The sequence below is a fragment of the Trichoderma breve genome (assembly GCF_028502605.1).
Source record: "Trichoderma breve strain T069 chromosome 7 map unlocalized scaffold00007, whole genome shotgun sequence".
Classification (NCBI taxonomy): domain Eukaryota; kingdom Fungi; phylum Ascomycota; class Sordariomycetes; order Hypocreales; family Hypocreaceae; genus Trichoderma; species Trichoderma breve.
This window is the reverse complement of record NW_026611593.1, coordinates 1,776,713-1,801,457: the sequence shown is the minus strand read 5'-3', so window position 1 is coordinate 1,801,457 and position 24,745 is coordinate 1,776,713. Positions and strand designations below refer to the sequence as shown.

The 24,745-nt window shown below is 52.0% G+C and overlaps 9 protein-coding genes across 9 annotated transcripts; 5 read left to right on the top strand and 4 right to left on the bottom strand.

The window, feature by feature from the left end:
- Positions 1–4,940: 4,940 nt before the first annotated feature.
- Positions 4,941–5,712, top strand: T069G_10759 (shikimate kinase domain-containing protein; the record flags this gene model as incomplete). The annotated part of the gene is made up of 2 exons (XM_056177969.1): positions 4,941–5,189; positions 5,269–5,712. The coding sequence occupies 2 exons, from the start codon at positions 4,941–4,943 to the stop codon at positions 5,710–5,712; spliced, it is 693 nt and encodes a 230-aa protein (XP_056024259.1).
- A 1,619-nt stretch (positions 5,713–7,331) lies between these two features.
- Positions 7,332–8,878, bottom strand: T069G_10758 (2-oxoacid dehydrogenases acyltransferase (catalytic domain) domain-containing protein; the record flags this gene model as incomplete). The annotated part of the gene is made up of 2 exons (XM_056177968.1): positions 7,332–8,653; positions 8,713–8,878. The coding sequence occupies 2 exons, from the start codon at positions 8,876–8,878 to the stop codon at positions 7,332–7,334; spliced, it is 1,488 nt and encodes a 495-aa protein (XP_056024258.1).
- A 491-nt stretch (positions 8,879–9,369) lies between these two features.
- On the top strand, positions 9,370–10,498 carry T069G_10757 (ATP10 protein domain-containing protein; the record flags this gene model as incomplete). The annotated part of the gene is made up of 2 exons (XM_056177967.1): positions 9,370–9,746; positions 9,817–10,498. 2 exons carry the CDS (start codon positions 9,370–9,372, stop codon positions 10,496–10,498), a joined length of 1,059 nt encoding a protein of 352 aa, XP_056024257.1.
- A 169-nt stretch (positions 10,499–10,667) lies between these two features.
- T069G_10756 (uncharacterized protein) lies at positions 10,668–11,489 on the bottom strand (the record flags this gene model as incomplete). The annotated part of the gene is made up of 3 exons (XM_056177966.1): positions 10,668–11,171; positions 11,238–11,351; positions 11,424–11,489. 3 exons carry the CDS (start codon positions 11,487–11,489, stop codon positions 10,668–10,670), a joined length of 684 nt encoding a protein of 227 aa, XP_056024256.1.
- Positions 11,490–11,886: 397 nt separating this feature from the next.
- T069G_10755 (ribosomal l29 protein domain-containing protein) lies at positions 11,887–12,700 on the top strand (the record flags this gene model as incomplete). Its single annotated transcript, XM_056177965.1, has 4 exons — positions 11,887–11,889; positions 12,138–12,277; positions 12,361–12,586; positions 12,695–12,700. 4 exons carry the CDS (start codon positions 11,887–11,889, stop codon positions 12,698–12,700), a joined length of 375 nt encoding a protein of 124 aa, XP_056024255.1.
- Positions 12,701–13,931: 1,231 nt separating this feature from the next.
- On the top strand, positions 13,932–15,961 carry T069G_10754 (AICARFT/IMPCHase bienzyme domain-containing protein; the record flags this gene model as incomplete). The annotated part of the gene is made up of 3 exons (XM_056177964.1): positions 13,932–14,077; positions 14,230–15,712; positions 15,806–15,961. The coding sequence occupies 3 exons, from the start codon at positions 13,932–13,934 to the stop codon at positions 15,959–15,961; spliced, it is 1,785 nt and encodes a 594-aa protein (XP_056024254.1).
- Positions 15,962–17,777: 1,816 nt separating this feature from the next.
- On the bottom strand, positions 17,778–18,561 carry T069G_10753 (ADP-ribosylation factor family domain-containing protein; the record flags this gene model as incomplete). Its single annotated transcript, XM_056177963.1, has 4 exons — positions 17,778–17,870; positions 17,932–17,997; positions 18,095–18,339; positions 18,414–18,561. 4 exons carry the CDS (start codon positions 18,559–18,561, stop codon positions 17,778–17,780), a joined length of 552 nt encoding a protein of 183 aa, XP_056024253.1.
- Positions 18,562–19,843: 1,282 nt separating this feature from the next.
- T069G_10752 (emp24/gp25L/p24 family/GOLD domain-containing protein) lies at positions 19,844–20,671 on the top strand (the record flags this gene model as incomplete). The annotated part of the gene is made up of 3 exons (XM_056177962.1): positions 19,844–20,044; positions 20,173–20,380; positions 20,466–20,671. 3 exons carry the CDS (start codon positions 19,844–19,846, stop codon positions 20,669–20,671), a joined length of 615 nt encoding a protein of 204 aa, XP_056024252.1.
- A 598-nt stretch (positions 20,672–21,269) lies between these two features.
- T069G_10751 (uncharacterized protein) lies at positions 21,270–23,834 on the bottom strand (the record flags this gene model as incomplete). Its single annotated transcript, XM_056177961.1, has 4 exons — positions 21,270–21,623; positions 21,666–22,830; positions 22,882–22,942; positions 23,006–23,834. 4 exons carry the CDS (start codon positions 23,832–23,834, stop codon positions 21,270–21,272), a joined length of 2,409 nt encoding a protein of 802 aa, XP_056024251.1.
- Between the last annotated feature and the right edge of the window lie 911 nt (positions 23,835–24,745).

Below are 24,745 nucleotides of genomic sequence, written 5' to 3'. Positions count from 1 at the left end.
AGCAGTAGAGTTGTGCCTGCGCCACAGGCGGGGTACCTGAGCGGACCAGTGGCCCGAGGTGGCATGGCGGGGTTGAGGGGTAACGTGCAGCAGAGCAAAAGGATCAAGGACCTTTTTGACAGTTGGCATGGCAATTGGGGAAACTTTTACGTTTTTCCAGCTTGGCAAAGTTTGTAGCCATAAATTCAATTGATGCATTTGCGTTTGATTCAACAGCTGGATGTTGTATGCAAAAATGATGTTTCACCTAGGAGTATTATTACACCATTGCTGCAGTGTCTTAATATGTTTTCGAGGAATAAGTGCGAATTGATTAGCACGTAGTAGACATCTTAAGTATACTCGTACATTGAGGTAAACTGATTGACGCTCTGCCAAAATTTTAACAGATCACACGACCATTCTTACCATTCAACATCATATCCAGAAAGTAAACCTCCCACAATGTTTCATGTAACGAACCATTGCTCTAAATGATAGTCCTCTTCACGATTCAGGGGCCAGAAAAGGAGAACAAAAAAGTGGCAAAATATCGACGTAAGCCGCGTGATGTGAGGAGCCAATAGGCAGAAAAGCCTGGCCAAAAGGTGTAAAGTGTGGTAGTGTGGATAAACGGCCTTCATTTCCCCATGGCTACCAATCAACCAACCCGCTCCGCATACAGTTGCTCTTGTCAACTCTATCTGAAACTTCACCAATAGCTGCTGACGAGTGTCAATTGCAGCGGCGTGGCTCTTCAACACGGCTTCATCTCCTTCTTTTCTGTAGGTGAAACTGCCAGTGGCATCATCACCAAGCAATTAATAACATGGCAATATCATATACTTTATGCCGTCGTTCAATTGACAGCCTTATTTCACAGCTGTCCCTGAAAGTTGGGAAATACCACGCCTAAACGCCTAGATTGTTGGCACTAGGAGGGCTTTCGTCCGCAGCTACCTGCGGAAGAGGATGCCGGTAGTTAGTTTTCCAAACAGCTTCAATTCGTGGTGTCAGAAAGCTGCCCGGGCAAACGCACATGTCCCGTTCAAGTATGAGTCTGAGAGGTAGCTCGTCGCCCCCTGAGGCCTACTCCGTAGTGTAACTCAATTGGTGGAGCCCAATTTTCCAGAAGAATATTTGATCAATATTCGGGAATCAAACGACGCTGGAATCAGCTCAAAGATGATCCAATGCCTTTTTTCTTGTTCCTCACACTGACGCAACGCAAGCAGGAAAAATTTTCTAATGCGCCATAGAAGCACAGCTACCCAACGGCTGATGTACGGCTGCTTTGCATTGCATACACATGCGTCTAATACTCCGTTCTGCACATCCATCGTTGCATGGTTCTTTTTCGTATCCATATCCATGCCGACACCCCCTGCGGCTATTGAAAGGATCGCTTACACCTAGAGTTACTCAGTTAGGTAACCGAAACCATCTGATCTTCTTTCAGCTTTAACTTCTTCATCGTATTAGGATATGCAATTCCCTCTGGGGTTTCTTCGAGTCAGCCGCGAGGTTTATGACCCCCACGTCTTCCACCCGCAGACACCAAAAGAGAAAGGCTAAGAGAGAGAGAGAAAAAAAAGAGAAAAACAGACGGGCAATATTCGGCCGATTCCCTCTCCACTCCCGATGATGGGGCTGAGATGGATCGAAACACTTTGAGACCTACCTAGGCTCTAGGCTAGGCCGCCGCTTGTCTTGCCCGGATGCAACTTGAGGTCTCCCCGAGCACTTCATCAGAGCAGAAACAGCGGCCTCGGCGGGAGCACCGTCTGGCTTCCGCGGCAATAGACGGACCCAACGCTTTTGTGAGTCTGAGAGCGCCCAGACGCACCACTCTCACTCCGGTTATAGTTGCAGAGGTCCAAGCAAGCTGGTCCGAGTCACATGGCCAATATTGTGATTTTTGTCTTATTTTTCTTATTTCCTTTTTCTTCCCCCTTGTGTGCTGCCTATCACATCACTTATCGCAGATGTGATTGTCACAGCCCATCCCTACCTGCGAGGTAGCATTGTTGGCCGGGATCATTACTCGACGCCTAGGTATGAGGAACACGCATTTTCACTCCCCGCCTTGGCGAGCTTGACGGTCCACCAAAGTGTGCAAGGCCATTCCCGTCCCGTGGCTTTTCGGAGTACAGGACGGAGCACGATACTGCGCAAACAGCTGTCCATGTAAATCTTAGGGCGGCTCGACCCGATACTCTGGGACTCCGTCAATACCGAGAGTAGTGCAACCTTGGGCAAAAGCCGGCCAGAATAAGTGCATGCATGGGAGCGGTGCTTGTCCTTGCTTGCATTAACCTCCAACGACGTTTTAGGTAGTCCTCGTACGAGTACATAGAGTACAGGTACATGCCTTTATTCCGTGATGCAGCTTGCCGTATCCGATAGCCTGACAATCATCGTGTGGGTGGCATCACCGGCGTCGACTCAAGCGAAAGTGTTGAGTTACACAGCACCGTCCTGCAAGGGAGTAGGTCTGAGTCGGTGTGACACGGATAGTGTCGATGGGCAACTGGAGCCGCGGACTGGGAGTGCTGCAGCATGCAAGCCGCAGCTAGGTGTTGCGCATCACCCAGCATGGTTCTGTCTAAGAGACGAGATTGGTAGCAAAAGACATCATCCCCGTCGGCACGCGGCCCAAATGGATCGACAGCCTGGCCCGACAAGAGGTGTGTGTGTGTAGCATGTACGAAACAAAACACACGGGCTTGTACGGGTACTCCGTACATGCGTGGTGTACTCGGATATACGAGTAGGAGCAGGCACTTTGTCTCCAGGTATGGATGGATGCAACTCGCAAATATTCCTGTCTTGGCCGGTAGAACTGCTTGCGAATGCCTTCATATCGTGGAGGTATATGGATAGCAAGATGAGAACCAACGAAGTATTGACAAACTTGAAACCATGGTGTAGAGCTATCTGCTAGTGCCAGTAGGAAAGAATGGGCTCTCATTCCGACCTCACCTCAACGTTTTGCACGTTGGGCTGGAGCCAAATCCAATGGGTGCTTCCCCGGACTGCGCTGGTACTGTAGTGCTCACTGGGCTGCTAAGTTAGCGCCTTGGTGGTCACTAAATCTTGACGGGTGGCCCTTCAGCGTGTGCCAACAGCCAGATGCATTGATTCAATGGATCAATGGATCCGTTGATGCTTTACCCGGGCAGATGTTTAGCTGGCACTGGGAGATTAAACTTCTTACAACATGCGTCGAGGTCATTTGCCGAGACTATAGTACCTCTATATAATCCTACCTTATACTCGTATATTGCTGGAGGTTTACAATCGTGGTTATATGTAGCTGAGCATCTCTAGTAACGTAGTAGATATAGAAAAAGATGAGATGAGAGATTTCAAGTTTCATCATCATCGTAGTACACACCGCGCGGGTATGCCCTCCGGCTCCCTCCCGGGCAAGTATATGCTACTTTGGGATGTAGACTGCCACCCAAGGCAGAAGCGTGATCTGACGCAGGCGGGCCCGTACTTTGTACCACCCAAATCGTCGGCAAATGACAAGTTCCACAGACGTCAGTGCAATAGCCGACGCTCTAAAAATTTTCTTTTATTTTTTTTCCTTTTCCTTTTTCCCACTCCATCCTTTTGGGGCCCAGCCCAGTGGAGCTGATGGCTCCTTGCAGCAAGTTTTCAGCCAGCCTTGACTTGCGGGATGCCAACGGGGCACGACTCGCCCTCGAATGCCGCATTGAGGATGCGCTACCAATTCCCTTCCCCTTCCACCCATTTGCCGTCGGGTCTTCTTTATTTTCTCTTGCTCTCCCTCGACAACATACAATTAGCTCGTGTTAATCACCTAATCTCATAGATTGCTTACTGAATACATCGACGTCATCCCGCGCTCTGCTTTGCTTCCCCCGACCATCGGCATACACCCCCCCTTGATCTCACCTGCTCGCATGACTGGCCGGCAGGGGGAGCCCATGGTAGCGTCTAGAAAAAAGGAAGAACAAATGGAAGCAAAAAGCAAAGGGGGCAGGGGGGGGGGGGGGGGGGGGGGGGGGGGGTTAACGCTGGCATGGCACGGGGAGCCCCCGACGTGTTCGAGCGCCGAGCCGAGTCGCCGGCACTCTGGGCTAAACAGCTATAAGGGCCCTGGTTCCAGCCCGACTGGCCCAGCCGGTAATTTAGGACATCTAGGGGAGCCCACTCCCACTCCCCAGAGTCTCGAGGCCGGCGCTCGTAATGACCCCAGTATTGTGTCACCGTTGGGAAGAGACTTTTCCTGATGCCCACCAGAAAACCGGCGCTGCGGTTTGGGCTCTGCCTCTGCCTCCCCTCCCGGCCATTTCCATGTTCCTTGCCCTCCCTTTCCCTCGTGTCGTTGTACCTGTACCTGTACCCGTACCCGCACCTGTACTTTGTCCTGCCGGTCCGGTGTACCCCATAATACCGACTCACCATTGCCTTGACTTGTTGTCTGAGAACCAAGGGGCTTCCTTGTTGTATGAGATTACCAGACCTGGATCCATCCGGGAGTACGTACATCCAAGCACTGCTTCTAGACGAGTAGCCCCTAGTAGTATTAATAGCTAGCTGCTCGCCTCCTCGGGGCCAGCCTTGAACGAAGCTCTCTCGTCAAGGTTCTTTTATCCATAAAAAGTTTGAAAAGCTTCCATACGTCGGTTATTGCTTTAGTACCTACAAGTACTCGCTCTTTCCCACCTCACACTACGATCATCATTCATCTGCCTTTAGCCCCTTTAAGACTCAACGCTGCACCAACTTGGGCTTCCGCAAACATCCAACATCCAGCTCGCCGTGTTGTTTGTCTCCTTCGCCAAACTCTATCTATACACTATCTCGGCCATCTCTTCTGATCTCAGTCGGCTCGCACACACAACCCTTTTGCCTTTTAGACCGGAATTGCTAGTTTATTCTTTTCTTTCATCCTCTTAAAGGCAGATCTCCAATTTCTACTCGCCACGATGATGTCCTTCGATACCACATATACAGTTCCTCAGGGACAAAAATCACCATCCGCAGCTGCTCTGCCATCCATCCAGGCTACTGCCACCAGCACATCTCTCAAAACGGAGACTCCGGTCAACGTTGCCGGACAGGCCGGCGAACACACGCACATCTGGCTTGTTACTGGCCCTGCAGGATGTGGCAAGAGCAGCGTCGCTGAGTATATGGCAAACGCCCTCAACATGCCTTACATTGAAGGCGATTCGGTACGCATTTTGCCCTCTTGGCATCGTGATGCTGACAATTCCTGTACGACGCTGACAAGCGTGCTAACAATGCTGGCAGTTTCACACCCCAGCCAATGTCGAAAAGATGAGGAACGGCATTCCTCTCACCGATGCGGACCGCTGGGACTGGCTGACAGCCCTTCGCGATGAATCCATGCGCCTAATCAGTGAGGGCCAGATGGGCGTCGTCATGACCTGCTCTGCCCTGAAGCGAAAGTACCGAGACGTTATCCGCGTTGCTGCGTACTACGACCACCGCCTGCTCATCCACTTCATCTACCTTGATGCCTCTGAGGAGCTGCTGCTGCAGCGAGTCACCAAGCGCCAGAACCACTACATGGGCGCCAACATGGTGCACAGCCAGTTCGATATCCTGGAGCGACCTTCTCAAAACGAAACAGATGTCATCACCATCGATGTAAGCCGAACCCTGGCCGAGGTGCAGCAGGATGCTCTTGCTAGGGCCATTAAGACCATGGAGAGTGACCACGACAGCCAATAGAGTGTCCTCGTTTAACAATCATGGGCTTGTTACGGACCCGGAGGCCCGCCGTCGAATAACCTCAGCATCCGGGCCTCTCTGCCCGTCATATCGGATTTTTTTCCTATCTTTGTTCCTGAAAAATATCATGACCTCTGGCGGTTATGCGGATATGCGACATCGGAGCAATATGATTTCTTGTTTTTTTTCCTATTTCTTTTTTTTTTTTTTCTCGATTTAGATTTGCTTTAGTACATCAGCTGCGGACTCTGGAGGACGGGCCAGCAATGGCACCAAATTTTTGCATAATTTCTTTTTTGGCTTTTGGGCATTTTCATGTTGGCGCAGGGATTACTGGTTCATCGGATGTGGAGTTGGGACTCAACAGAGCCGAGACTAACAAGCTCGGTCAGCCGGCAACGGGGGGGAGAAAGCTGTTGGACAAAGTTGGGCATGAAATTATCTGACAATCAGCAGCGACTGGGTCGCACAAGGAGGAATATTATACAGGTGTGCGTGTTTTTTTTTTTTTCTCTTTCATTTTCCTTTTGCGGGCAAAGGAGGAGGGGATGGGCTGGATAGCATCATTCCCTAGTGGACAGAGCGGTATAATAGGCGAACAAATGAATTTTGATGAGAATTGTGCTACACATAAGCGAGGACGTGGTGCGTGCTACTGGATTCGTGATTTTACTCATTGTGATTCGTATTACTGCTTTTTGCTTTTAACTTCAACCCTTATGTTTCTCCAAGGCTTGGCCACTGCTTCAACCCCACAAACGAAGCCCGGGTAGGGGATACATAGCAAAGTCTCAGTACGGACTAAGAATGCTAGAAAAGAGAAAGGATTCTCGCACGATCTTTGGACGTCTTGCGTGAGGCTTCTTCCGAATAGAGAAATCCTCAATCAGCGCCGCTAATGCAGCGTGAAGCGGCCCCAGGTCGTTGGTGTCGTTGGGCGCCCAGCCAGAGCGGGACGTAATACTGTAAATGCAGCTCCCGTCACCATCACCCGTCATCCGCTCGCTGGGTGACGAGACAGACAGCGCCGGGCCCTGCAGGGAAACCGGTCACGGGGCCGGGGGAGCGCATCAGCTGAGAGCCTCCTTGTTTGTTTCGTGTCTTTTTTTTCCCTTTCCCTCTTAATTTGATCTTGTGCATGTTTCAGGCCGGGATGCGTCCCCAGGGGAGGGAATGCAGATGTTCGGAAGCGGGAAGCGGGTTCAGCCATATGGCGTCATGTTGCATCTCTTGGGGCCATGTTGTTTCGTTCGCTGCGAACGCGAGGACCGGGCTTTTAAGGTGCAGCAGCTTATGTCTTTTGTGGCTTGGATTCTTTGGGATGCATCGTGTACTGCCTTGTATTGCATTGTTACTGTACATGTTTATGCTCTTTTGGGGGTGGTGTAGATGGGAAGCGGGATCTGCAACTACATATGCAGCAGTAGGCTGTGGTGGTGGTGTAAGTGACATTCTCTTTTTGTATGCCAAACAAGGAAAATAGATACTATACTATATACTTATACCGGACAAGTTTTTCAAAAAAAAGGCGAACCAGTCTCAGCATGACACATCAACCGTAATCTAAGGTCTTTACACGTCTCTCTCTCTCTATTCATGTTTCCTCTAATATAATATTGTTACCTCAGATGCATGACCATGACGTCTGGCTCCTCCGCCACGCGGCGAATCACTTCAGCGGCCCGAGCCATGGTCGCTCCATCAACGACACGGTGATCGGCGCTCCAAGAGAAGTTGCACACGTGCTTCTTGACTACGTTGTCGTTCTCGTCAAAGGCCGGGACGGTGCGCATGCGGCCGATGCCCAGGATGGCCACCTCGCGCTCGACGATGACGGGACTGAGGTACGTGCCGCCAATGTTGCCAATGTTGGAGACGGTGATGGTGCCGCCTGAGAAGTCGGCGGGCGTGAGCTTGCCCTGGACCGCGAGCCCTTGCAGGCGCGAGAGCTCGGCGGCGATGGACAGGATGTTGAGGGAGCCGACGTCCTTGATGACGGGCACGAGCAGGCCTGAGGGGGTGTCCATAGCTACGCCAATGTTGTGCTGTGAGCGCATGATGAGGGAGGGCTTGTTGGTGGCGGGGTCAATGTCGACCCGTGAGTTGAGGATGGGGAACTGGTACAGCGCCATGGAGACGGCCTTGATGATGAAGGGGAGGTAGGAGAGCTTGGTGACCTGGCCAGGGGCGGCCGGCGTCTGGGAGAGGACCTTGTTAAGGCGAGAACGGAGGTGGACGAGGTCTGTGAAGTCGACCTCGTCCGAGTAGAGGAAGTGGGGGATGTTGAGTGACCGCGTCATGGTCTTGAACATTTGCTGCTGTGTGTTGGTGAGCTGGACTCTAGTCTCTGTCTGCACGCCGGGCTGGTAGCTAGGAGTCTGTGGTAGCTGCTGCTGCGGTAGTGTAGATGCGGACTGTGAAGCAGCCGATGCGCTGGCGCTGGCATCCCTCTGCTGCACAAACTTGTAAATGTCCTCTTTCAGGACCCTGCCATCCTTGCCCGTGCCGTCGATGTCGAGGATATCAATCTTGAGCTCCTTGGACAGATGTCGCACCGCTGGTGTCGCCAGTGCCGCGGCCTTGCCCTTAGGCTTGGGGGCTTGGCTGCTCTGTCCCTCTACCGACGCACTGGCTTCAGTCTGCTGCGACTTTGGCTCGGGTGCTGGTGTTGAAGATGAGGCTCCGTCTTTGCTGGGTTCGGCCGCCTTGGGCGCGCCGGCGTCGTCGGCTTCGGCCCCGCCTTGGATGTCAATGTCGACAAACGGCTTGCCCACCTTGGCCATCTCGCCCGTCTCGTAGTAAAGCTTCTTGACGACGCCGGAGAAGCGGCTTGTGATTTCTACAGACGCCTTGTCGCTCTGGACCTCGCATAGAGGGGAGAATTCCTCGACGTGCGCGCCGGGCTCGACGAACCACTGGATAACCTCACACTCGACAATGCCTTGCCCGTCAACGTCAGCATCACCTCCCTTGCCAGCCATGGTCGGATTCAGGACTCACCTTCGCCGATATCAGCCAGCAACACCGGCTTGACGGCATATAATCTCCTCGACTCCGAGAACCACCGGGGAGCTGTAGGCGCTGTGTTTCCCAGGGCCATCTTGCCCATGGCCTTGGAAGCCCCCCACTGCCGTCTCAGCACTCTTGATCCTCGCTGCAGAAACATGATGTCTGGGTGGTCCAATTGAGCGGCACGGTGGTTGCAAGACCGAGAGGAGAGGATGTTGAGTTTTAAACAAGGGGAGAATCGCTTCCTTTCGCCGACTCTAAACCGGGATACTCCAGGCCAGCCGTGGCTTCAGTCGGCATTGCGGTTGACGCTGTTGAAAGCCCCCGCGGATAGCCGAATCTGGGGTGCTGACTGTTGATGGCTCCAGACGTCTGGATTAGCAACAGCTGGGGGAGTTTTGCTGGGTAAAGCGAAAAGGCGTGGGCGCTAAGCTGCTTTTGCGCCTAGCAGTGCTGGAGCCACTGTAATCATCCAATGGATGCGCCAAAGTTCTAGCGCTGCCGAATTGCAACCCCCCGGAGCCGTAAGCCAGTGCCTCCGGGGCCGGTAAAGTGGATGGAGCTCTCTGCAGCTTTGAGGCCAAATTTTTTCGGGCGTCATTCGCGACAAGGGACCCCCAAGGCTGTCACTCTCTTTTCTAGGCGGCCATGCCATCGCCACGGACGCTGGAGCTGGCCCTCAGCGGCCTCCTCCTTTCAAGTACGAGATCTGCTGCCGCCTCATGCAGTCGCTGCCAATGGCGCGCATTTACCGCCTCCGCAGCGCTGGCCGCAAGGGCAGAGAAGCCGGCCGCGGGCGCCTCGATGGACCCCAAGGCGACCGTCGCCGGAACGCCGATTGAGGCGCCGCGAAGCTACGGGAAACGAGTCGAGGGCGGCTTCACACCAAAGCCGCTGCCCCGACCAATTGGCATGGCGCTGCCTCCTCTGCCGGGCGAGAACACGGGCATTGACAGCCGCTCTATGCAGCAGCGCAAGGAGGACTTTGTCAACTATGATAAGCATCTGCAGAGGCGCAAGGAGCTGTATGAGAGCCCAGCACCGACCAAAGCTGTGCAGTTCTCAAGGTTTGCTAACATATTGTGATCAATTTAGGACTGCCAAGATATCAAGACCGTACTTTCGCGATTGGGGTAACCTGCAATACCACGAGGGCAAGTCTTTCATTGCGCCGCCCCGCCTCTTCAAAGCCGAGCTCTCCCTCTTCTTCCCCAACCTCTACGGCCAAACACTCGTCAAGAACGATAAATCTCCTCGCGATACCACCCCTCTTCTCTCCGGTAGAGCATCCGTCGTGTCCATCTTCAGCAGTCAGTGGGCCGAGCGACAGGTCGAAAGCTTTATATCAAAGGAAGCCAATCCGCTACTCCACCAGGTGCTGGAGTCCAGTGGCGATGAAGCACAGCTCGTCAGAATCAATTACGAGGATAACAATGGGAAAGCTCTACTAGTGAAGCTTTTCATGGGAGGGCTGCGCAAGAGGTTTGGAGAGAAGAATTGGGACAAGTACTTTCTCGTGCAGAGGGGCATTACCGACGAGATCCGAGAATCAATAGGCCTACTCAACAGCAAGGTCGGCTATACATATCTGGTTGATCACCACTGCAGGATACGATGGGCTGGAAGTGGGTCAGGTCACCCGGATGAGTTGGAGAGTCTGGCCAAGGGGCTTGGAAAGCTTGTTGATGATATTAAAAAGGAGGCTTTACTGCCCGCAACCGCGCGAGAGAAGCTGCCTGGCAAGCCTCACCTGGAAAAAACAAAGGGTTCGGACTAGAGGTTTGACATCTCTCCAAAAATCCTGCGCCTGTATTATTAAAAACCACAAAGAGATTAGATATGTTTTATGGATCCTGCCATATTGTACAAGTAGACAAGAACCGCTGATATACCCCCCCTAAACGCCAAACGACATGTGCAGCACCGGTGAATGTATGATGGCCCGTTTACCTGAACCAGAAGAAGACGATAAAGCACAATGCGATGAAAGTTCCCATAATGATTCCATCTCTCCTCTTTCTGGTACTTATACGTCCAATTATTGAGTTGATGCCTGGCACTTTGCTGGCAGCCATGGTTATTCTCCGGTTGATGCTCGCCAAGGTCTCCCTCTGGATAATAAAGCTTTCGTTGATGGCATATGCCTGGCTGAGGACGCTATCTGTCGCATCGTTACTTCTGTCGATGCGATTACGCTCGTCCAACATGTAATCGGCCTCGGCAGCTTCCGGGTTGTTCGCGCGGTACTCGTCAATATCGGACTGCACGTTGCTGAGGAGGTTGGCGCGATTGCGAGCTTGCTGCAGTGTAGACTTGAGACGGGTCAGGTCGCGACGATGAGATGCAAGCTTCTCTCGGAGCAGGGATAGGTTGTTTTGCTTGAGCGCGGATGTGTTGAGGGATGCTTCAGAATCCAGGAGTCGGGCGAGCTGGGCGATGACATTGTCGCGCTGCAATTGCTTGTTTAGCTACCAGAGCTCGCACTGCTCTGCCATTACACGAGTCGGCGAACATACCTTGTCTAATACATCCTCCAATCTTGCTTCTATGTCACGCTCCTCCGCTGATGGCTGAGGTGGGATGTTGGATCCAGTCGAGAACTGGGAAAAGGTATGAAACAGACTCTCCGTCTAGCAAGCCGCGGCATCGTCAGTAGGCCAGCTCGCAAGTCAAGAATAAATACGTAAAACTAATTCTCTTACCTGGTTCTCCAATGATCGGGCCTGCTGGCGTAGCTGAGCCCAGCCTCCGCTTCCTGATGTGGCCATGGCTTCCAATCTGGGCGACAAGTTCGAATTCAGGGTGCTTCTGATGACGATATGGGACAACGCCCGAGCCACGGCATTGTCTGACGCCGTCTCCGTCTGAAGGAGGCGGCAGAATCTCCCACCGCCCACGCTAGTGCGACAACACCGGGCACGAGACCATGCACGTGATGAGCTTTCGCTACCCACTGGCGCCCCATAATTCATTGACCAATGAAAAATTACAGTGTCTTTCATTCTGGTGCACTCTCAGCCAAACCCTAGGGCAATTTTTCACCGACTCGGCAAACCCTCGACTAAATTCTTTTGAGAGTTACGAGCCATCGCGACAAACGGACGGGTCACGGTCGAGGAAGACTTTTACTAACGCAACTCTCGCAAATCACATCAGACTCTCAAGATGGTGAGTAGATACGGTCGCCGCTCCCAGTGATGAACATGTCCTCTTTAGGCCCTCAGATCACGTCTCCCTTTATGCCAGCCTCTTACCCCCCTCGATGTCGAATTTTACTGCGCTGTCGTCCGAGATATTACACCAACGAAGCCGTCGAAAAATATCCCCAATCACTCGTCATTTCGCCATCAACTCTTCGCTCTTGCAATTTCTACAATGCGTCAGGGAAATGGGGTTGCTGATTATCTGTGTGTTAGTCGTCGGGAAAAGTCAAGACTGCCCAGCTCTGGGGCAAGAACAAGGAGGAGTTGGCCAAGCAGCTCTCTGAGCTCAAGGCTGAACTCGGCCAGCTCCGCATCCAGAAGGTTGCCTCCTCCGGCTCCAAGCTGAACAAGATGTAAGGATTGACGGACCCTTTCCATTCGATAACCCAACAGCGGGCCACGAACGAATTGTTGCGACTAACGCTCCCAATTACAGCCACGATCTGCGAAAGTCCATCGCTCGTGTCTTGACCGTCACCAACGCCACTCAGCGCAACCAGCTCCGCCTCTTCTACAAGAAGTCCAAGTACCTGCCTCTTGACCTCCGCCCCAAGCAGACCCGTGCCATCCGCCGCCGATTATCACCTGAGGACAAGGCCCGTGTTCTGGAGAAGACCAAGAAGCGCAACACTCACTTCCCCCAGCGCAAGTTCGCCATCAAGGTACGACAGTCTTGAGAGTTGTCTGGAGCACATGGATATGTCTCCTCTACGGACAGGGGAACCATGGGAGGATTATCGAGAAACATTTGCTAACTTACACCGTCACAGGCCTAAATGTTTTAATTTTGCTTTGGATTGCGAAGGGACGTCAGGGTAGAATGGGGCATTGAGGCGCAGCATGCTTTTTCCACTTGAACAAAAGGGTTACAATTGCATCGCATGGCTCAGGGGAAATCCGGTCTGACTTGTACTTATTTCCCGGTTTGGGCCTCGGTCTGGGACGGGAGGCGTCCCGGATGGGCTTGCTAGGTCGGCAGTCTATACCAACAAAAAAAATGAGGTCACGATCAAAAATACTTGAGGCACAAGCGGTGTTCAGGCTCTAATTCGACTGATTTCGAAGAATATATATCCTTCGGTCCCGGTGATGCCGTGCCAAAGCGTGATACTCTCTCAGCTTAAAAGTCGTGACACTAAACAGAAATTACTCGGTTCAAATTGGAGTGCCTAGTGTTGTTTCCTTGGTGTCCGTTGTGATCAGAGGCTCTCGATTTTGAATTGGACAAGATGTTGATATCAATGAACGAGCCAGAAGCACACCAGCTATTACTTTTATAGACTTGTCATATCAGTGTCCTCATATTAACACATCCCAAAATAGCTTCCAAAGGATCACATACGCTCGGTTCCCGCACCAAAGGGGAGCTCTTAGCGCTGAGAAACAAACCACGCAATTATCAAAGCGGCTAGGTAAGATGAAAAGCTTTCCCAACATTGTTATCAACATCTCATGATTCAGGTTGAAAGATACGACTAAACTTTATGAATTAAAGTAGAAAGCAACACAACATTAGTAGATCATAGATTATACATCGCTTCAAGCAAAAAGAAAAGATAAAAACGTTTCATAAGACTCAACAAATGCACAAACATCCCACCTATTCTTCTCCTATCACATGCGGTAGCCGTCTTTCCGTTGGCCCCTGGCAATTTTTTTCTTTCAATTTTTTTCTTCCTCTCTCCCAATCCACTATCTGCTGCTCGTGCTCTAATTAAGTGCCTCACAGCTCCCGGCAGCGTCCAATCAAGCCGCTACGTCGTCACTATTACAACGCCAAAGCGCAAATCATTCCCCTCAACACCCCACTACAGGACCTGCGCTGCTACCCCGCCAACATTTTTTTTCTTTCCCTTCCGCAACCGACGACATCGGCTCTTGGAATTTTTCGTATAAGAGACTAAAGGGGAGAAAATTGAATACTTTCTCTTTCTCTTTTGCTTTGACTCATCTCTCCAATCTTCTCACATTTCATTCAATTGTGCAGAAGCATAGTCGCCCGCCATCATGTCTAGCCAGAAGATTGCCATCGTCTCCGTCTACGACAAGACCGGCCTGCTGGACCTAGCTAAGGGTCTCGCCCAGCAGAATGTCCGGATTCTGGCATCTGGCGGCACAGCTCGCATGATCCGCGAGTCTGGATTCCCCGTTGAGTATGAATCATCCTAATTCTCATGCTGGGTATGGAAATGGAAAAAGAAAAGAAAGAGCTGTCAATTGTGGTTGAGAACATGGACACGCGACCGGAAGGAAGCTGTCGAGGACCAGACAAGAGACAAGAAAACTAATGCGCCACGGCGTGTAGGGACGTCAGCGCCATCACCAAGGCGCCAGAGATGCTTGCTGGCCGTGTCAAGACTCTGCACCCTGCTGTCCACGCTGGTATTCTCGCTCGTAACCTCGAATCCGACGAGAAGGACCTTGCAGACCAGAACATCAATAAGGTTGACTACGTCATCTGCAACCTGTACCCCTTCAAGGATACTGTTGCCAAGGTCAACGTCAGCATCCCCGAGGCCGTCGAGGAGATTGATATTGGCGGCGTGACGCTCATCCGCGCTGCTGCCAAGAACCACAAGAGGGTCACCATCCTCAGCGACCCCAACGACTACGCTGGCTTCTTGAGCGAGCTGGAGAAGGGCGAGATCAGTGATTCTAGCCGCAACCGCTATGCTCTCAAGGCCTTTGAGCACACTGCCGACTATGATGCCGCCATCTCAGAGTTCTTCCGCAAGGAGTACGCCGGCTCGGGAGACCAGCACATGGCCCTCCGATACGGTGCCAACCCCCACCAGAAGCCCGCTTCGGCTTATACCGCCAACCAGCAGCTTCCCTTCAAGGTCCTGAGCGGCTCTCCTGGATACATCAACCTCCTCGACTCCCTCAACGCCTGGCCCCTCGTCAAGGAGCTCAAGGAGGCACTGGGCAAGCCCGCTGCTGCCAGCTTCAAGCACGTTTCTCCTGCTGGCGCCGCTATCGGACTGCCCCTCACTCCCGAGGAGAAGAAGGTCTACTTTGTCAACGACATTGAGGGCATCGACAGCTCGCCCCTTGCCCAGGCTTATGCTCGTGCCCGTGGTGCCGACCGCATGAGCAGCTTCGGCGACGTCATCGCTTTGAGCGACATTGTCGACGTTCCCACCGCCAGCATCATCTCCAAGGAGGTCTCTGACGGTGTCATTGCCCCCGGCTACGAGGATGCCGCTCTGGAGATCCTCAAGAAGAAGAAGGGAGGCAAGTACCTTGTCCTCCAGATCGATCCCGACTACACTCCCGGTCCCATCGAGACCCGCACCGTCTACGGCGTCACCCTCCAGCAGCACCGCAACGACGCCGAGATCTCTCCCAAGTCCTTCACTACCATCATCACCCCCAAGGATGCCGGCGCCCTCCCCGAGAGCGCCGCCCGCGACCTCACCGTTGCCACCATCACCCTCAAATACACTCAGAGCAACTCCGTCTGCTATGCCGTTAACGGCCAGGTCATCGGCCTCGGCGCCGGCCAGCAGTCCCGCATCCACTGCACCCGTCTGGCGGGTGACAAGGCCGACAACTGGTGGATGCGCTTCCACGAGCGCGTCCTCGGCATCAAGTGGAAGAAGGGCACCAAGCGACCCGACAAGAGCAACGCCATCGACCTTCTCGTCAGCGGCCAGCTCCCCAAGGACGGCGCTGAGCGAGAGGCTTTCGAGGCTGTTTTCGAGCAGATTCCTCCTCCCTTTACCCCTGAGGAGCGCGAGGCTTGGATGAAGCAGCTCAGCAACGTCTGTGTCTCCAGTGACGCCTTTGTAAGTCTTACCCCCCTTTTCCATGTTACAGAAACTCCCTTCATCATCATATTCTTCTTCACGGTCACGAGGTTAATTAACACCATGCTATAGTTCCCCTTCATCGACAACGTCTTCCGGGCTGCTCGCTCAGGCGTCAAGTACATCGCCGCCCCCAGCGGCAGCCAAAACGACGGCGCTGTCTTTGAGACCGCTGAGAAGCTGGGCGTAACCTTTGTCCAGCAGAACACTCGTCTGTTCCACCACTAAACGGATTGGGGAGAAAATTGAGTGATGTAAAGAATTGTAAAAGAGGGAAGGAAAAAGATATATATCAATCAAAAGGAAAGAAATTTAGGAGCGATCAAAACTTGTTACAAATTACCTAGATGTAGTTCAAACTTTTTTTTTAATAGCGGCGTTTCTTGCTTTATACGTCGCCTTTATGCCAAAGTCCATCACCAACCTCTCAAGACCATGTGGACGTCTCCTTTCGACGTCTCCTTTATGCTCAGCCAATATTTTAAGGGTACTCCACCGGACTCTCAGTAATATAGTGTACTATAAAATGATCAAACCCTCAGATTCGCGATGTCCAAGAAAATATGTCAAGACGTTTTGTATATGTAAAGTCAGACAGCGATAGTCTATAAGAGTAATTAGCCAACGCACTAAACAACCAACCATGGGAAGCGGCTAACCGCTTCAAAACGGTTCCATGGTCTAACGGTTATGACTGCGGATTCTGATTCCGCCAGCGAGGGTTCGACTCCCTCTGGAACCTATTTTTTGCCCAAAATTCTTTTTTCTTCCAGGAGATTACGCCAAATGTCTTTTTCTTTTTTGGAATACGAATTTCTTTTTCTTTTTAGTGATTACGCCTTGTCAATGCCTGCTCAGCTTTTTATAGTACCATCTTATTCAGCAAACTCTTACCCTTTTTTTTTCTATTCTTGTTGCATGCAGTAAGGCAGAGATTACTGTGCTGTGCATTTGGGTCGAGGCTGAATTCGCACACGTGCTCGATGAACTTGCCTCGGCTGAGAATGACTCGTCAGCAGGATGTGATAATAGATGCAGAAACAAATCATTGAATACAATGAGAAGACTGAGAAAACAGTAGTCAAATTCATTTATGGAAATACGTGTGTAATATCGAATCATCATTTTCCCAACTGCATACGATTGCGCATTCATCCCTCCAGCTATCAGTCATATATTCAATCTGCTTCATGACAGAGCCTCATTTCCCTTCCTTGACAAAGATGCGGCAATGCCACACATTCAATCATTCACCCATTTCACATCTTCAACAAAACAAGATAAAGAGAAGAGTAAATAAAATAAAAATAAAAGCGTAGAAACACGGATAATCCTGTTCCCTCACACCCATCCGTTCAATCCGCTACGATCATTCCCAGCCGGGAGGCCTTTCAACGAACAACCCAACTCCGCCAATCTAGCGCAATGAGACGACGACATGAGAGACAATGAAAAAACAGACACAACCATCATCAAAGCATGAGCCCAAGGCACCAGTCATTACAACAAGGAGCCCCCCTCGTATCTTCCCCAAACTTTCCTCTCCGGGTTTTGTCAATCTTGCCACTTCCTTTTTCTTCTTTCTTTTCTTCTTTTTTGTAAGTATTCCTTTTTTCCGTTCCAAGTTATTTGAGCGCTCGAGAGTGGCTGCGATGCGTAAGTGGCAATGATCAGCCCAGTCATCCACAGCTCTAGTTTTCCCCTTTGAAACGAATTCCAAACGAAGTTCTTCTAGACACGCCCACACAACCTTCTTTTCCAAGAGCTAGATCCTCCCCCTCCAATTCAGACACATGGTTAGGGTATGTATATCAACAGGCTCACGACAGGCGGCATGTGAGAGCGCATGGGTGCAATGCACTGTGAAAAAAGAAAAAAAATGAGTTGCACAATTTATGGATTAATTTTGATTGGTATGATCGATATAACTTTGCAAATTACAACCGAATTCTCGAGCTTGGCAAGAACTTTGCGAGAGTTTGCGGTAGGGAAGCGGGATGGAGAGCGGGAGGCTCTACCGGTAGAGGGTCCTGGGGTAGTCTGTTTACTGGTGACCAGCCTTTCGGAGAGTGGTGGCGAGCCATTCGAGACCCTCGTACAGACCATCTCCGGATGTGGCACAAGTCGACTGGATGTACTGTAGGGGGAGGTAAGTTAGCGGGTTGGACGATTGCCCTCTCTAGAGATAATCTACTTACCCAGGCGCGTTGTCTCAGGCTGTGAAGGCCGAGCTTGTCGGTGATCTCGGCAGCGTTCATGGCGTTCTATCAAAGATTCAAAGTCAGTATTTCCGTTGCCATAGCATAGTAGTGATGGAGCATGGCTATTCAAGCCAGATCAAGAAGTAAAGGGATGACATACGGGCAGATCCTGCTTGTTGGCGAAGACGAGCAGGATGGCATCTCGCAGCTCATCCTCGTTCAGCATACGCTGAAGTTCCTCTCGGGCCTCGACGATACGATCCCGATCGTTGCTGTCCACGACGAAGATGATGCCCTGGGTGTTCTGGAAGTAGTGTCTCCACAGAGGACGGATCTTGTCCTGACCACCGACATCCCACACGGTGAACTGGATGTTCTTGTACTCAACAGTCTCGACGTTGAAGCCTAATCAAGCGGGGTGTTAGGTTAGAGGACACTAGGAGCGGCGACCGGAGTGCGGGATGGAGGAGTTTCCGTACCAATAGTGGGGATGGTGGTGACGATTTCACCAAGCTTCAGCTTGTACAGAATGGTGGTTTTACCGGCGGCATCGAGACCGACCATGAGAATTCTCATCTCCTTCTTCCCCCACAGCTTGTCGAAAATCTTAGAAAAGGCGAGACCCATGATTGCGACTGGCGGCGACGCGGCCTAACAAACGTCGAATATGTGAATAGAAGAGAAAAAAAGGGTCCTGTTTGATGCTACGCGTAAGCAGGCAAAGCCAAGTCGAAACGGAGAAAAAAAAAAGCAGTGTGAGGCGAATTTTATTATTTTTCTCAGGTGGTGTGCAAAAGATGTAAATGGAGCGACGATGGCGTGAACAGGATTTGGGGTAGTGCAGAGCAGGCCACGCAATTGACTGGCCAACTCTCCAGCGACCACAAGGGCCCCAGAAGGAGGCTATTTATCTCGTCGAGAGCCAGAGATGCGTTGCTCGCGAGATGCTTGAGGACACAGTATCCGGGGCATGGGCATGGATGAAGCCCGCGATGGGCATGGGATGGTGCCAGAGCAGGCTGCCGCATTTTTGCTTTTCGCTGAGCTGTCTTCTCCGGCTAGCGTCCCCCCTGGAGGAGGAGAGCGAAGGAAAAGAGCGAATGCATCCAGGCAGCGCAGGCCACAAGGCTGAGAGAGACAGAAGAAGAACAGAGGACTCGAGAACACGCTCGGGACTCACCTGGGGGCGTTCGCGTTGGGCACACGAGAGGACGAAGCGAAAGGGTCGTGTCTTCGTAAGGTTTTGTGTCGGTGAGACTGCTGGAAGATCGGAGTGGGAGAAAGGGAACCGGATTTGCCTGGCTGGTCTTTTGGGGGGGCGCAAGCGACTAAGGCTTTTAGTAGGGAGAGGGGCAAGGGGCGCCAGGCGTTGTTGACTGGGCACTGCAGTGCGATAGGCGGCTCACTGTACGAGGCCACCTGTACTCGTTACTGTACCGCTGGAGAGTGTGCTGGCTCTGCGACGAGACAGGCATGTACAGGGTACCGCCCGCACGTTGCTGCCCAGATTCGCCTCTACCAGCCCGCGCCGCCTCGAGCCTTATCGCGCCCAAACGGTACTCGCAAGGTACATCCATCCCGGCCCCAGAACGCCTAGCCTCCACCCGCCCGGCCCACTATTCGTCATCTCTTGCCAAAGTATCGTGGCTGTATCTCGATCCTCTCGTGCCCCTGAGGCCTTGTCGGTAAAACCGCGGGTCTGCGAGCCCTGTAGCCAGGACTGCGGGACGTGTTTTGTTCAAGGGCGGCAGAGTGGGTTGGAATTGTTAGTAGGCCAAGGTGGTCAATTCGATTCGCGACCCCAAACTGGTGATAGCAGAGAGCAGAGCAGAGCTACCAGATCTCCAGCCTCCCACCAGCCAATTCTCTCTCTCCAGCCCAAACAAAAAGCCTCCTGCTAGCCTCGAACATGCATCTCCTTTCAGCTGCGAGGACGTTCCTCGCCGCCGCCATGGCCTTCCAGGCTGTGGTGGCGCACAACATCGTGCTGCCGGCCCGTGGCATCGAGTGCTTCCACGAGAGCCTCCACAAGGACGACAAGATGACCGTCACCTTCCAGGTCGGCGACCGCGAGTTTGGCAGTGCAGGCAACCTCGACATTGATTTCTGGGTATGACTCAGCTCCCCGTGTTTTGTTTCGGCTCAATCTCACCCGGGTTTGCAAAAAAATGGATGGATGCCTTGTAGGCAGAAGGGGAAGATAAGCTTCATGTCAGCTAATACATGTCATTTGGACAGATCATGAACCCCATAGGCGAGTACCAGATCAACGAGAGGACAGTTTCCAACGGCGATCACTCCTTCACGGCCATCCACGACGGCAAATACACCTACTGCTTCGGCAACCAGCACTGGGTCGCCAACACCAAGGAGGTCTCCTTCAACGTCCACGGCATTGTATATGTCAACGAAGCAGACAGCCCCAGCGATCCTCTCGAGTCTGAAGGTACATACCAGCTCTCCCTACAATGCCAAATAGCTGCTTGAAAGTGTCACTAACGTTATATCCTTCTCTTCTTTTACAACTTCAGTCCGACGTCTATCCGATCTCCTTGCCCAGATCAAGGACGAGCAGCAGTACATCGTCGTCCGCGAGCGCACCCACCGCAACACCGCCGAGAGCACAAACTCCCGAGTCAAGTGGTGGAACCTCTTCGTCATCGGCATCGTCATTGGTGAATCCCTCTTCCAGGTCTGGTGGCTGCGTCGCTTCTTCGAGGTCAAGCGAGTGGTCTGAGTTTCGCCTCCGCAAGACGGCTTTTGGGAGAATAGTCTTTGTATGCTTCGTCTGCGCTAGGAAGAAAACATCTGGCGGGCAATTGCACATTCAATTGGCATAAAAGGGGGGGATTCTGAGTATTGGGGGGAGAGGAACACCTTGTTCTAGGCAACAGGGGACGATATCGCATCGAAACAAAAAGTGGAAGTTCAAGGGCATAAAAATAATGGTTTTATGTTCGCATGAGAAATTACAATACAAAGAGAAGCTCTTGTCGTTAAGCCTAGTCATTTTTCCTGACAATATACCACCACATTGCGCAAAGAGAGGAGTGGCGGGAGGATCCACGAGTTGTTAGACAGAAAACAATCAATATGTACAGCATTCAATTCATCATCTCCCAGCTCTAATGGAAGAGTATATAGTATCGTACGGATTATACATCCCATCGTATTACATGGGTATCTCTATCATCACGACTTGCATGTCATATACCCAAAGGTCTAAAGAAAAAGAAAGGAAAAAGAGTATCCAACAAACAGCGACGCCTAATGCTCAATAAGTCGCCCCCCAAAAAAGAAAACTGCATTAGCAAAATCAGCTGAGCTCGGGACGATCAGGCCTCTGGGTCTGATTCGGGCACTTCATTCGCCGCATCTTCCTCTTGCGGAGGAGCCTCAATAGGTATGTCCACCTCCTTAACGGGATGGAGAAGCATAGGGGGGAGGCACATGCGACCCTCGCCGCCAGTCATGGCGCCGACTCCCGAACCAGCTCGGCTCTTATCCTCTGTCTTCTCAAACTCTTCTCCACCGTCGTTGTTTACCTTCAAGCCCAACCAGCGTTTGTACAAGTTGGGCCCGAAACCAGAGTTATAGAACCAAGTCAATCCCCTGAGGTTGTGTTCTCGGTCGCCGAAGAGACTGGTCCTTGATCCGCCAGTGGCTCCATCACGGCCACCATTGAATGTCTGGACCATGTAATCAAGAGGCCAGCTGCGGTCGATATATACGGGGTGTGGTGCGTAAACAGCCTTGTAACCGTGCTGAAGAGCAACTGTCGCGGGCCACATCTCGGGGAAGGCGAATTGCTTCTTGTGTGCCGTCATCCTGTGCATTGTCATGAGAAGGCGCCTTGACATTCGAGACGTTGTGATGATGCTGGCGCGCCGAGGAGGGAAAGGAATTGAGCGGTTGTAGCCCGTAATGTCATCCTTCAGGCCCCATGTGGTGCCCTCTGGGTCGAAGATGGGATTCAGAGTAATCAAGTCCGCCTCCTCGCCTACTCCCCATTGGTAGTGGTCGGTATCATACGAAGACGGCGGGACGGGATCCTTTTCATGCTCAAACCAGTCGTTTTCATCTGAAGGACGGATAGGGCCCCAAACAGTCTTAATCTTCTTCCTCGTGGAAGTCTCTGGGGGCTGGCCGTCAACGCCGGGCACGTTCTTCCAAACATTATCGGCTCCAGGGGTTCCCATTTCGCTCTGTACGCGGGACATCTGTGAAAAGTCTTCCCAGGTACCGTGAGCGTTGGGGAAATAATATCGCGAGTTTCGTTCCCACAGTCCCTTCCGCGGCTGAGCCTTGGACCAGTTTTCGAGCTTAGATAGCAGGTCATAATAGTGTCCCGTATAGCGGATATCCATCTCCCACTGCCAGAAATAGTCGTACTCAGGGTGCAAGTATGCAAAATGCTGCATGGCCATAGTGAGTCCGCGGTACGCTCCGTGAACTGGGAGTTCGGGGCCTCGGCTGAACGAATCATAGATACCCTGATACAGGGAGAGCATCTGCGTTTCAGTCCAAAGAGTGACCAGACCCTGGAATTCCTTTGGAATGGAGTCTCGAATTCTTTGCTCGTAGATCTCGTGGTCAGCCCAAACAGGATGCTTGGCATCGTTCTTCACCTGAACTAGTAGATGAACGTCGTACCGGCCTCCGGAAGCTAATGAAAGCTCAGAAATCATCGATCGAAGGTTGGCATAATCATCTTCTCGGAATAGATACTCGTCCCAGCACCTGACAACAATGGCGGTTCGTGATTGCTTGGCCACCTCGGTTGTAGAAGCGCCCTTCTTGTCGGATTCATCCTTAGCATTTTCAGCAGCAGTCTTCGTCTTGCCGTCGTCTTTCGGCTCAGAGTCGCGAGATTTGACCTTTGCTCCTTTGGAGTTGCTAATATAAAAGCCTTGGGGGGAGGGTGTCTTTGCCGGCAACTCCTTGTACCGACCAGCATTAGCCTGGAAGCAGCGCTGTTGAATTTCCGCCCAGTTAACCTCGCGATAGTCTACACGAGAACCGGATCCCCAAACCGAATCTGCGCCTTCATTTTCGCTGTTCTCTCCAGTACCTAAGCCACCAGTGCGCGTCGAATATCCAAACCCATAAGGGCCAAATTTTCCATAGCGCTCAAAGCAAACTTCTTCGGGTAGTTTAAGGACTTCATAAGAGCCGGTGACATGCAACGGGAAGCCACTGGGTCGACCGTTGTAATAACGAAGCGGTGGTGGGCGAATCTTGCCAGCAGCATCCAGGAAGCACTCCTTGATACCAGTCTCGTTACTTCGTCCAGCGTAGTCTTCCCACGAGTGACTGGTAGGGAATCCAGCCTCGCGACTCTCCACCTCGCCAGTTGAAGCGGTTTGGGCGGGCGATGCCGGACTCGATGGTGTGTGCTCGTTGGACTTGGGATACTCGGGCTTGTTCTCCTCAAAAGGAACCAAAGTGCGTATGCCGCCATAATACCTCTCCAGAAACGGAAATTTCTCCCACAGAGGGGGAGGCGCCGGCCGACTGTTTACCTGGCCGTTGGCAACTTTCCAGTTCTCGAGCTGACTTGCCCGTACCAGGCTGATAATCATGAGGATTATCAGCCCAGTTATCGCAAGAAAGACATAGCGGATAACTCGCGGTGGCAATCTGTAAGGGTAGAAACCACCCGGTCGCTGAGAGGTAGGTCTCTGGTTCCTCTTCTGAACTAGCAGCGGTCGCACAGGATATGACTCGGATACGTTTCTTGACCCGTCTGAGGATGGACCTGAAAATGATGATTCTGAGTCGCCGTCTGAGGAGGAATAGTAGCCATCGTTGGAGGAGCGCTCTTTTGCAGGCGAATTGGGGTTCTGGTACATGGGCAACCGCGTTTCGCGGGACCGCCGCAACGGATTTGAGAGACGCATGGAAGATCGCTGTCTATGAGGCGGAGAGACGAAATTAGCGGCGTGAAGCTGGAATGAAGAATTCCTAATGGTGTTTCATACCACCAATCGATGTTTTTCTCTTCCTTCTTCTCTCTTATTTCCACTTTAGGCGAATTTGCACTGCAGGGCGGCTTGTGCAGTGTTAAGTAGCGATGCGGTCTGCGTCAGTCCTGTAAACAAGCGGTCCAAACGCCCTGTCTTCAGCCAAATAAGACGCCAAAAGAACAGCAGCCGACTACTCTTGCGCGATCACCAATTCGCGAAATCAAGAGGAAATGATGGAATGCATGAGAGATAACAGCCCGCACAACGAAGTTTTCGGGTGGAAAATGGCAACAAAGTCGTCGCGGCCCATGTCACGCTGAGCTGAGCTTGGCAGCAACAGGGATGAACGATAGTGGTGGGATTGGCTGCGGTGGGTTGCTGGGCAACGCCCCGATAGCGCCTAAGCCTGTCAATTGGTTGGGCAGAGAGCCCTCAAACCAGCAACATCTTTCATATTGATCCAGCCTAAAGACAAGAAGCGCTGGGATTAGGTATATCACTGACAGCAGCTGCTCAAATCATCAATCACATTAGATAGTGTTATCCGTGTGCTATGCTCTGCTACTAAAATAGATCTATCCAGAGCCCCAAAGAGCAGACTTGTCGGATTTCAACCGAACCACGGGGTATTACTCGCACTTTTTAAGCATTGCTAGCTTTCAGCCTAGGGACGATGCAGTGCTACCCTGCATCTTCGTGAGGTCTCAGTGCGGAGATGCCAGTGCATGCCGCTCATGTACAAGTACGGAGCTCATCAAGGTTCCGGTTACCCATTATCCGTAACGATTTCCTAAATCGGCCCCAAACCAATAACTCGCCCAAGGGGGCCAACTGGGTGGCTCTTA